Genomic DNA, 12,273 nt, shown 5'->3' with positions numbered 1-12,273 from the left:
CCGCTCAGTAGAGGGTTGAGGACGGTGTGTGTAGGGGGGGTGAATGTGGCAAGGTGAGCAAGGCATGGAGGAAGACTGGGGTCTGGGGAGTGAAGTGGATGTGGTTTTGAGATGATGGCAACTCAGGCACTGGCTGGGTGGAGAGACGTTTCAAGAGGTTTCTCACAGTTGAAGAGCGAAAAGAGGAGATGGTAAACAGCAACCAGGTGTGTGCGCGTGCATGTGTGTGAGAGACAGAGAGAGAGGAGAAGAGATGTAGTGTTAAGAAGGAGAGAAACAGGACTTATTTCCTCAAGTGTTATAATACAAATTCTCATCAACTTAAAACAAACAAAAAAAATCTAAATCAAGACTAAAATCTTGAAATATTTCATTAAACATAAAAACCTTTATCTAGAATTTCAAATGTGAAAAGATTGAATGAAAATAAATATGCTGCATATATGCCACTGCTCTGACATGGAGGCAATAATCAGATCATCAGACAAAGTCTATGAAGTCAGTGATTCTTATATATAAGGAATATGTTCAAATTAACACCTTCACAATAATCAATAATGAACTTTTTTTTTAAATTGAAGACCCCCAAACAAAGCACACTCTGGCAACTTTTTTTTTTAAACAAAAAACACAGAAGATAGCGGATCCTTTTACTCCTGAGTTTAGGATCTAATTGACTGCATGGTTCCTGGTCAGTAAGTTATACACACACATTTATAATTAAAATTAATGCATTTTCATGTTGCTTTAAAACTTTAGGCTCTAAGTTGCAAAAGAGAATGTTGTAGCTGTGGTCTTGGATGGTTTTAAGAAAAAAAATCCTTTATCTATTTCACTTCAGAGAACAAGACAAGACTGAGTAAAACATAGGAGAGACAAAGACAACACCAAGACGTTGAAAATCACATCTATATTGCAAAGAAGGAGAGTTGTCTCAAGAATTAAAGCATTATTACATCCATCCTAAAATCATCACCAGAACTCTGACATGGAGGCAATAATCAGATTATCAGACAAAGTCTATAAATTGAGTGATCATGTGAAACTACAAATGCAACGCAATAAAAAATCTGGATGCATCTAATTTTTGTGCTGGTGCACCAAAGAAAAACATGAAGTGCACTAGTGCAACCAGTGACTGAAGAGCCGAGACAGGAAGGACTTTAAATCTAAACAAAATTTGTCACAACCAGAGTTGAACTTACTGTGCATTGACCTACAGATTTTTTCAATACCTTTCAGTTAAACCTCATTTATAAACTAGATGCAAGAAAAAAGCAGATTCCATAATGCGTACAAATGGGAAAGTCAGATATAATTTTTTCAAATTATTTTTTGAAAAACTCCACAATTTCTAGTTTGCATGTTCGTTTTTGTCTGACATTTTATTTAAGGTGAATAGGCAAAAAAATAAACCAAACCCCAAATCAATCAAGCCAGAGCCCCGGAAATCTCTGTTACCGTTAGCATTAGACATGTTTATGTTCCAGCTGTACAATGTGAAGCAGACCCCTCTCTAGCAGTGTTTTTCTGCATGTACGTGTCTGAAGTGTGGTTGGAGAATCGCTAGTCTTCCTGAGCAGACAGTTTCACATCCACATTTTTCTGCCGGCTGATTTTAACAGAGGAACAGCTTAATTGGCGTTAATTGTTCCAATCCATCTGTGAAGCTGTGTGTGAGGCAGAAGGAGAGAGTTTGTGTGTGTGTGGCAACATATCGGGCCCTGAAACCCAAATCCGAAGCCAGCGCTGCCTTGCTTTCATCTTATTCATATGCTGGTGAAAAAATAAACACGCGAGCCATGAACAGAACGGGGTTGGGAGGGTGGTGACGAAGCGGGAATGTGGGCAGAGGGCTGGAGTGACGGAGATGCAGCTGGATTTCCCTTCCTTCTGCTACTTCTAGGCTCAAAAGACATAATTGGGAATGCAAAATAGGATGCTAAGACTAATATTATGTCCTGTTAGTCACCTCTTCCACCGCTGATGAACTCATCTCTACAGTTTTGCATCAGCTGCAGAATCCACTTGTGTTGAGCGTAGATACACTGCCAGGCTGGGTCCCCCGGGGCATGCAGGTCTGAAAGGTATCTACAGGGCAGAAACAGACAGGGAAATGAATAACAAAAAATAAAACTGACTGAAGGAATTATGGTTGAATTGTTGTGTTAATCACTCAATAGATTGCCACCTAGATCTCCTAAATCTAAAACGTTGTACAGAACGTAAGAGCAGAAATGTATTTTAAAGATGATAAAATAAGGTAAAGTCAGATTAAACTCTTAAAGGAAACTGATGAACTTTCTAGCCAGATTACCCAATCCTTTGAAGTGTCTTTATGCCTTTACGTTGATTTTATAAATGGTCTACAGACAGTTAAAATCTTGAAAGGGGGGATAGACAGCATTCAGCGATAAAACCAAATTAGATTGAAATTGCCACAAACACATATTCAATCAGAAAGAAGCTTTCAATTTCTTTGCAGAGGAAAAAAATGTAAACCTTAGCACCCCTGGTGGTAGGTGGAAAAAGAATAAGAGATTTAATCTGATTCCATGTCAATGAAACATCTTACAACTAGACCACTTCACATCTGCTTCACTTGTCAAGCTTGTGTACACAAACAAGGAATGTGTCTTTGTTTCTACTTTGGTCTCAATGTACACACATAGTAAATATAAATATACAGATTTGTTGGAAAATAAATACTTTTTTTTTTTTTGGAAAAAGCAAATGAAAAAGTTATCTTTATTTTTTTATGATTGAGAATTAGCACTACATTGTTTTGTAATAAGCATTATGGTCAAGACATATTAAACAATACAGACAAAAATTTATCCTGCAATGAAATGATGACAACTACTTGTGTTGCACTGTGAGGAAGGAAAAAGGTCAAAGAATTAAAATAACTAAACTAGTTTCTGTTTTCAACATAGTGACATAAATAAAATAATAACACAAACTTAGGGAAATACTAAAACGCTTGCATGTATAAGTTTTATATAAGAAAAAATATGGTAAAATAAGTGTGTATAAATACAAGCAAAAAAATAAGTATAACTAAAATGTAAAAATTAATCCATAAGTAAAATAAGAAGAAAATATGATATAATTATAGTCTACATTTTTTATATTAAGAAGAGAAAAACAATTTGGAATATATGAAAAGATTTCACTGATGATAATTTTGTTTTTTGTTGTTTCTGTAGATTTCCTACAGATGCAGAGTAAATTTTGCAATGTTGCATCAATCGTAGCAAGTAATTTTAGCTCCAAGCAGTCTGCCCACAAAATTATAACACTGAGTAAAAGGCTTGCTTTTGGAAAAGAAATGCCCAGTAGAGATGTGCAGGGCCAGAAAAATTACTTCTGCTTTCTCCCCCTTCAAACAAAAGCAAAATTTCCATTTTAAGCAAAAGTAAAAATATCTTTCTCAGGAGGTAAATTATGTATCTTACCAGAGAAAAAAAGTTAAATAACTACAAATCTGTTTAACAGTTCTTCGTAATAATAGAATGAAAAACTCTTAGCAAGCAAAGAATCACACAGTACATACTATTTTTACAAATAAATAAATAAAAATCAAAGAACTATTTGTATATAGCAAAAATAATTCAAGAGGAAAATTTTTTCTGTGACTAAAATAAAACAACGTTTTTGTAAATCCATGCATGAATTAGGCATTTAGAGTCTTCTTTGATCATCTGAACTCCAGTCCATCCTGGTAATCCTAATTCATCTCCAAGGAGATTTGATTTCCCGGACGTCCCTAAAGCGTCCTCTGGGATGTCAGATGATTCCACCTCTGAGATTTGGCCTCATTTCTTGTGCCGTCATCCAGCAAAACCAGCTGCTCGTTTGTTTCTCATTAAGTGGCATCTTTTTAAAAGTTTGAGTGAGACCCACACGAAGAAATGCACCCAGCTCCCACCCTGCACACGAAGGGTAAACAGGAGCTGAGTGGGCGTTAGGAGCTGTGCCTAATGCACCAGGATGAAAGATGTTACCATGTGGTTGGGAGCTGGTCTCTGTGATCCTGACAGGTTGGTACTAACAATAATAAATCGGCACCAACCGCAAGTATGAGCGGATGGTTAGATGGAGGGGAAAAAAGGAGGGAAAGAAAGGCGGAAAAGCCAAGGAAAAATAGAAGCAAAAACAAGAGGACCACGTAAAAGAAAGATGACAAGATTCATGAACATAGGAAAGTGAGAGGCAAAAAAAAAATACAAACTGGACGTGGATAGAGGTTGAAGTTTTAGTAAACAAAGATAAACAGACATAAAAGTAACCAAAATGTGAGCAAGAAGAAAATATAAAAGATTTATCATGACTTTGTATTGGATATTTTGAGGTTGAACGCAAAATAATGACTGTTCAAAGTACGAGGGCAAAGCCTTTGTGTAAAAGAAATCAAAGGTTTCAGACACACAGAGAGAGACAGATGATGAAGAACAGTCAGCGAGGATTAGACAACTGAAAGGAGACCTGATGTATCTCTTTTGGTCGTGAAGAGTCGACGGCGTCTCCAGCAGTTTTTCCAGCAGGAGATTTCTCAGTGCTTCGATTCTGGTCTCAACCTCAGCATAAACTGCAGCACAAAATGGAAACAGCTTTTTAACATCATCAAATTACTTTGTGGCATTTATTTGTTGGGGCAAAACCCCCCAGAAAGTGCAGAACAAAAAAAGTAGAAAAAACCTTTTTTGAAAACTGCAACTTCAGTATTCCCAAAAAGAGATTTGGCTTTCTCGTAGTCATTGATCACCACATCGTAGTCTCCCTGGGAGAAAAAAAATCTGTTAATGATTTAGCATTTTGATCTTAATAACTTATCAATCACAACACCCACTGTGCTAAACTTTCTATAGCTCCACCCTTTTGTTGAAGTCACCCAGGCTGGACCTCAAGACAAAAACAAATACACAAGACAAACTGTGGACAGACGGAGCCGAAACTGTATGAAAAAGAGCTGGAACGTGTGTATTATTGGCGAGTGTTTTATGCTAAATGTGGATTTAAATAAACCCAGAAAATGTTTAAACTTTTAGGATTAATCTTCAAACACAAGTGGTAAATATAAATGAACAGGTGAGGAAGCTTTTATTTCTCTGACACTCAATACAAAAAAACTTAAATGCAGCACAAAAATAAATGCATACATTTTGGCATACTTTTTGTTAGGAATTAAAATTGTTACAGACGGACAAGCCAGCTTCCAAGACATTTAATGGTTAGCCGGCTTGTCTCACCTTCCCCCTTGACTGCTTTATGTATATATTGTCCTCATAAAAGATTCTGCAAAATTACAAAATCTACTAAAAAGATGATCTAGTGTCATGCTAAAGGTGAGTTGTCACAATGTAAAAATTCTAAATTTCAATACCAATGTAAAAGAAAATGCACAACATTTTTTGAAGGCCTTGTGTTCTTTCGAGTCAAGAGCAAAACATTTGCCAAAAAACATATCACCACATTTTAACTTCCTTAACAAAGCAAGATTAATAAGTATGGAATAATTCAGCCTTTGTTCAGGAAAATGTAACATTTAAAAGTGTCACTTCCTTGTTTGGCAAAACAGTCCACACAGTAGCAGTTACTATACATGGTAATCTCCTTCATCGAAGTGAGTACCTGTGATTCAGTTTTTATTTTATTAGCACAATCTAAAAATAATTGTCTATATTTAGTGTGAAATGTTTCCGTTTGCCTGTCAACTTTACTACTGAATGATAAAAAAAAGACAATGAAACATTACATTGTTTATCAACACAAACGTGGATTTGGCACATAAAAGTAATTTTTACAGTGCGAACTTGTATTTCGCTGGGCTGACAAATATTCCAGAATCTTGAATAAAATCACTGTAGTTAATCTCTGGTTCAAATTCTTGGCAACCAGGCCATGTCGGTGTGCATAGGGTCTCAATGGTGTTACTCACTCATGCTCCACACCAGACTGCAATCGTTCCAGTAATCCACCACAGTTATGCTACGGAAGTATTTTACATGTTCAGACCCTCCTGGGAGCCATCGTGATCTACCAGGAGCCCAGTGCTTTCTTAACACATCCTTGACGGCTTTGCTAAGAGTTGTTCTTGCACATATTTGATGGCTTTTTTGCCTTATTTAGTAATTGTAGATCTAACAACAAGCAGGTTTTTCATCTCAATGGAAGATCTTAAAGAAATGGGATCACCACCCCCAGTGAAGACTTAGAACAAAATGTTAGATGAAACGAGCACCAATATTGGAGGCTTTTTTTCAAAGGTTGCACAAGGCAATATCCTGGAAAGCAGAGAAATATATTTAAGGATTTCTTCTTTTTTTTAAGCATTAATTTTATTAACCTCTAACATGTTTTCAAGAGAGAAACTAGAGTAAAGTGTTCATATATTCTATATCAGGTTTGCTGAGGGAACACACTGGTGTTTAAGCAATGATCAGGTGGGTTTAATTTTGCATTTGGCAGTTTCTGTTTACATGCTGGGATTTCACATGTTCTTGTAAAGTACCTTCTGAATGTTACGTTCTATGTTGAGCGGCAGGTTGAAGAGAAACTTGAACCGTTGCAGCACGTTGAGTGCATTGCGTGTGGAGTCAGCCTTGTCTTTCCGTCCGAGGACCTCCTGGAAGAGAGTATCTGCAGTATCACTCGCTCCTGCGAAAAAAGACGGAGTGAGAAAAAGCTATGAGCGAGAGTGAAGGAGGTGGGAGAAAATGAGAAACTGGGATACTGTATAAATAAATGTTAAACACCACATTTCCCGGTCTCTGGTTTTCCTCTTGCTGGGGATGTTATTAGACAGAAAAAAAGAGGAGTAGGAGCAGGAACTACACTGCTCACAAGAAAGTGACAACTATCTCTTCGCGTACTTGGTGGGACTTGAGCAGGACTAAGGGGCTTTGTGGGTGGCCTCAGCTGGGCCGTCAAAAAAAAAAAACAAAGATCTTCTATTCAAAACAAAACCCCCACCCACAACAAAATCACTGAAGGAAAAACAGCAAAAGGCTGAGTAAAGACTAATATCTAACATTTTTTCACTCACCAGTCTCACTTATTAAGGAGCTGACACTTAACAAGGCTGATTTGTGATTGGGTGACTGGTGCTGTGTGTTGGATGCTCAAGGTTTTGGAGGGGGGATGAACAAAGCTCTATTTCTGCTGTGCCATGGGCCTTTACGTCCGGGTTCGGGGGATGAAAGATATGTCCGGCTAAGAGATTTATTTACTCTTCACTTAGGGAAAAGGGCCAGCTTATTGACCTCACATTAGAGTGGCCCCATTATCATGTATGACCTACAAGGGTGGGACACAGGGTTTGATGAGGGATCAGCTTATTAAAGTGGGAAAGACTAACAGGGCACTGAAAGAACACACACATGTCCAGGTTACAGTTCTCACTTATCATTCCAATTTTCTGGCACAGTCAGTCCGTTTTTGATCTATCCTTTCTATATTCAGCTAGATGAATAAATCGATTCTACTATAATGTTATTTTCTCCTATTAAATACTTTTATATTGTATGGGGAGGCTATAAAATATATTAATATATCTATTCTATTCGGAACGTAAGCATTATCAGTTCCAAAAGGTAACTTTAAAAGATCTTTTTTGTACATGTATGTAATAATTTTTCATTTTTTATATTTATATATTTAAATTATTTCTAATCTCTCTTGTTGGCAAAACAAATCTGGCTAAAGTCACTTCACCTATAAAAGAAATTCCTTTTTCAGTGATGCTCTAATACTTACATTTAAATGAAAATTGATCAATATAGATACAAATGACTAAGAATATGTATGAAATTAAGAAGCAAAATTTAAAACATCAATTTGAAAATAGAAAAGAATAAATTTATTAAACAATAAAGGCAACATTTCTACATAAATAAAGTATAACTATAAAAAAATATGTGCAACTGAGCAGGTTAACTTAAAAATGAACAAAATGTGTATGTGTACCTGGAGGAAAAAACACAACTTTTTTTTTAAGTTCAAGCCTTCTTGTGAAGGCCAGAACCAAAGACCATCTGTAAAATTTTAAACAATCATCATCAGTTTTGTTCCACAAAATTTTAAATCAAACTTACGATTTAGGATGTTTTCCAGTCGCTGGGTCATCGATCCCTCAACTTTCTCTGTTCCGTCCGATTCCAGTCTCTGGTGGATCGCTGGAAGAGTATTAATAATTTTAATGATTAAAAATTCTAAACATAATTGCAACAGACATATGGAAATTATTTCTGTTTTCTTAACTGCAGTGGGACACATCACCAAAGACATGGACATTTTTAGCTTCAGGAACTGAAGGTAAAACAACAAACAGGCTCTCCCTCAGTGGTAGATGTGCGATAACCTCACTGGTTCTCCACTCACAGATTCTGCCATTGAACCCACCAGTGACTGTTCCCACACTGCCAGGACATGACCTCGCACTAGCCTGGATCAAGTCGCCCAGCTACAGCCATTAACAGCCCAGTTTGGTGGTTTTGGGACATTAAAGCCCTTTGACCAAGAGAGGGTAAATATGAAAGTAAAACGTCTCATTTGTTTGAAAAAATAACACGCTTTTATGCCAAAAGTGACTGCGGCAGAAAAGAGAGTGAAAGGGGGGCAGGAACCCTCTGATGGCTTCTAGCCATCACTTAGCATGAAGAGCTTCATACCAGAAAGAGAGTTTGAAAAAGGTGGAATGAAGGAGAAAAAAAACTAAAAAGGGGGAAAAAAGAGGGAGAGAGTGGTGGGGCTAACCCAGTGAATAAATAAATGGTGTTCAGTAGTGGGCAGCTGGGTGCTGAGAGCTGAGGGTGAGTTTATTGACAGAGTGGCAAAGAGGTGGGGAGGCTTTAAAAGACAATCTCTTGCATTCTTGTGCAGCAACACCATTGTGAAGAAGAACTCTATCTAAAAAATGAAGACAAACATTTACACCAAGTGACTTTTAGCTGATTTTAAAAAAGGAGAAAGAAGATTTCCATGAATAAAAAAGGTCAGAATCAGACAGACAGAAGCATTACTGAGACAGACTATTCAAACACACTGTGCATAATCAGTAAGGATGTCACTACAAGCCACCAGTAAATGTGACTGAACGCAGATCAGGACAGAAATAAGCAGAGATGGTGTGTGTAAGCAGAATTGATAGGGTCAAAAACAAAGGATGACACACACACTGCAGGTCTGCTTCATGTCTCCAGACTGCCCTTTGCCCCACTGCCAGCTGCCTGTCCTCTCCCACCGAGAGGCCTGATGACGTTACAGTTAAGCTAAACATCAGGTCAAGATCCGGAGAACACACGAAGGCAGGTCCTGAGGAAGAGCCGCAGCTCCTGCTCCCCTTCCTGGAACCACTCAGGGAGGGGAAAAAAGAAAAAAAGAGAATAAAAATAAAAATACAGTGTCCCTGGTTTCTAAAGCTGGAGATGTTTTGACTCCTGCTGGGGCTGGGGACATGGCGAACAGGCCCTGGGAATCTTTCATTTTTGGACCACGGTAGCTGTTCCGTTTCCTGCATCACTGGGAGACTTCCTTTTCACACAACAATGAAAAACCTCAAATTTCAACATTTTAGCAGAAATAACCTGCCCCTCCCTCACAGCCTGTCACTCATTCAATCACCCAGACAGAGAATGTCTCAGAAGAATCGGTCCAGCTCGTCTCTCAGGCTCTGCAATCAAACAGTGTGCAGGGATAAAATGCTCCACGAAACCCTGAGACATTTCCATTAAAGTGAAAATATTTATCACATTAAAATATAAGAACATTAATAGAGTAAAATATGAAATTGATTGAAAATTACATGTGCATCATCTGCGAAACATTTAGGCCTAAATTATCTTCTCCATTAACCTTAACCGCTATGTTTTTTTTTTTTTTTTTTTGTAAAAAAAATTAAAACACACTCCATTACCCAGGTTTTGGCTTTCATAATTACAGGGAAGATTGTGTAATTAATCAACATTGTTTTATAGAATTAGCAATGCAATAATCAAGCTTTTGCTGGCCAATATCGATTTCCCATTTTGTTTGAGATCAAACCTCCTGAAGAAGTGAGAGAATTACCTGCTGTTTCCAATTCATTTATTTGTAAAAGAAAATAATTCTGCTGATTTCTTGATAAACATAGTTTTTTAGAGTAAAAAAAAAACCCAAAAAGAAATTACAAGATTTGAAAATTATTCTTAGTTTTTATGTAATTATTGAATAGCAAAAAAACTCCCAATTTTTCAGTGTCTGGATAATCACCAATCAAAGCTAATCAAAGGAAATTGCCAGATTTTGATCACAGGACAGCTGACTTGTGCATCACCATTTATTTTGTTTTCCATTTATTTTGTTTTCACAGAATACAATACTGTTAGAGAGAATTCTAACTGCATATAAAACTATGCAGTTGAGGTTTGAACAAATTTTAGATTTTAAACTAGAGATGATCAAATGCAGTCCTGACTCTATAAAATAAAAGTTATATAGCATTAAATCCCTATCAATAATTTCTAAAAGTGTTTATAAATAGTTTGTATCTGGTCACCATTCCTTTTTTGATCTCACAATTTGGGATAGATTATTATTGTATTGTTTATCATTATTGTGATGCTTTTCTAATAAGATGCAAATTGCTATTTATTGTGATAGCAAAAAAACTAATGAGGACCGTAGACCCTGAAACTAACACCTTTGTTTGTTACTTAGACTACCTTTCCACGAGTAGGTTTATGAGAGCATCAATAAATTTTAATATCTTGGAAAACATGATTAAATGCTGCTATTAAGTGCTATTTATCAATGTACTATGTAAAAATGCTAAGGTCATACTGGCCACATAAATGATTTAAAAGTGAAGGAGCGTTCATCAAGGATATCTTCTCTAGTATGTCAGCAAAGCATAGTTTATCCAAGTACTAATAAATAGCATAATATATTAATTTAATGAGACATTTCAGTTCATATTTTCAACACATTATAAAAACATGACGTTAGTTTAAATATGCAATGTTTTTATGTTTTATATAAATACAAACCATGTAGAACGAAGTATTTGCGAACTATCCCAAAACAGCAAGGCATTTTGCAGATCTCTTTGTTTCTAAAATACAAACGTCATATTTTATAATAAACTACTATTTTAATTGTTAGAAATGTCTATAGTGAACTGAAGAGAAAAACAGCTAAAAGCCTTTAAATGAGGACTAAAAAAATGTTCAGAAGAAGAAAACCTCAGAGTGTCGCTGTTGCTCTGAACTTTTTCCATCTGTCTCATTTCTTTACACAGGTTTGGCTTCTTGTCCTTCTTTCCACCTTGCATGCTGCATTAAAAATAACCCCAGACTTCAATTAAAGTCATCAATAAAACTTGAACATCTTATTGTGCGAGCTGAAAGTAAACAAGAGGGGAGACGAGAATGTCACATGGTGACTGAGAGCATCTGCAGACACAGCAGCAACTTCCAACGCAGCACTTTCTGAAGTGCAGGAATTTCTAAAAATCCCAAAACCTGCCTCTCAGGTAAGCTTCATCTGGTCTGGCTCAGAACAACGACAACATGCCAAGCTCCTCGGAGACACAAAGAAGGGATTCACAGTCGCTCAGACAGCTGTGCTTAGTAGCCCTGCAGCAGTTCACTGCAGGGGCCAAGTCCAACTGGCTAGCTCACAGGCTGTGTGCTCTGTACGTTGGTTTGGCCAACCGTACTCCGTGTAACGAATATATCCCTGACCCAACAACCCATTCTGTGTGGCTGCCTCATTTTTCAAGACACAGAACCGAACCCTGGCCTGAAAAGGATGCCGCAGGGCAGTAATGAGTCACAGCGAGAAGACATGGGGTCTAGAGGTTTGAAAATTAACCTTCAAGTCACGCTGCTGGTTCAAATATGAGACAATGTTTATCTTTATGTGTGGAAAAGAATATGGACACATGGATGTAATATAGCATTTGAGGAAAGGGATTTTACAGCTACAGTGTTTGATGCCGTACCGCTGTCAAGATAATGCTTCTTTACTCTGTCCTGCTGTTGTTAGGAGCTGCTGATGAATAAATAAACTCATAAAAAGTGAAAGCAAGTTTTGTTCAAAAGCTGAATAATGTGAAAACCTTTATGGCCTAATGCAAAACGTTTAGAGAGAGAGAAATCTTGCTTCTCATATTTTACGTATTCTCTCAAGTGGACATACGAAATGATCAGTTTTAAGGCATGTTTCTTGAAACTGGCAACGCAAATACAAAATAAGTTTCAATAGTGACAAATCATGCAAGTGCTGAGAATC

The 12,273-nt window shown here is 37.1% G+C and overlaps 1 protein-coding gene across 1 annotated transcript in view; it reads right to left on the bottom strand.

Moving 5' to 3' along the window:
* exoc2 (exocyst complex component 2) overlaps positions 1–12,273 on the bottom strand; it is a 49,915-nt gene that overhangs the window by 17,482 nt on the left and 20,160 nt on the right. Inside the window, exons 7-11 of the mRNA XM_055049302.1 lie at positions 8,097–8,177; positions 6,515–6,660; positions 4,702–4,783; positions 4,489–4,591; positions 1,973–2,091 (exon numbers count right to left, since the gene is read on the bottom strand). Coding sequence (XP_054905277.1) covers positions 1,973–2,091; positions 4,489–4,591; positions 4,702–4,783; positions 6,515–6,660; positions 8,097–8,177 — 531 coding nt within the window. The remainder of the gene's footprint in view (positions 1–1,972; positions 2,092–4,488; positions 4,592–4,701; positions 4,784–6,514; positions 6,661–8,096; positions 8,178–12,273) is intronic.

The sequence above is a fragment of the Poeciliopsis prolifica genome, unplaced genomic scaffold, assembly GCF_027474105.1.
Source record: "Poeciliopsis prolifica strain line A6 unplaced genomic scaffold, Auburn_PproV2 SCAFFOLD002, whole genome shotgun sequence".
In the NCBI taxonomy this organism is placed as follows: domain Eukaryota; kingdom Metazoa; phylum Chordata; class Actinopteri; order Cyprinodontiformes; family Poeciliidae; genus Poeciliopsis; species Poeciliopsis prolifica.
The sequence above is the reverse complement of the archived record's forward strand: the minus strand, read 5'-3'. Positions and strand labels throughout refer to the sequence as shown.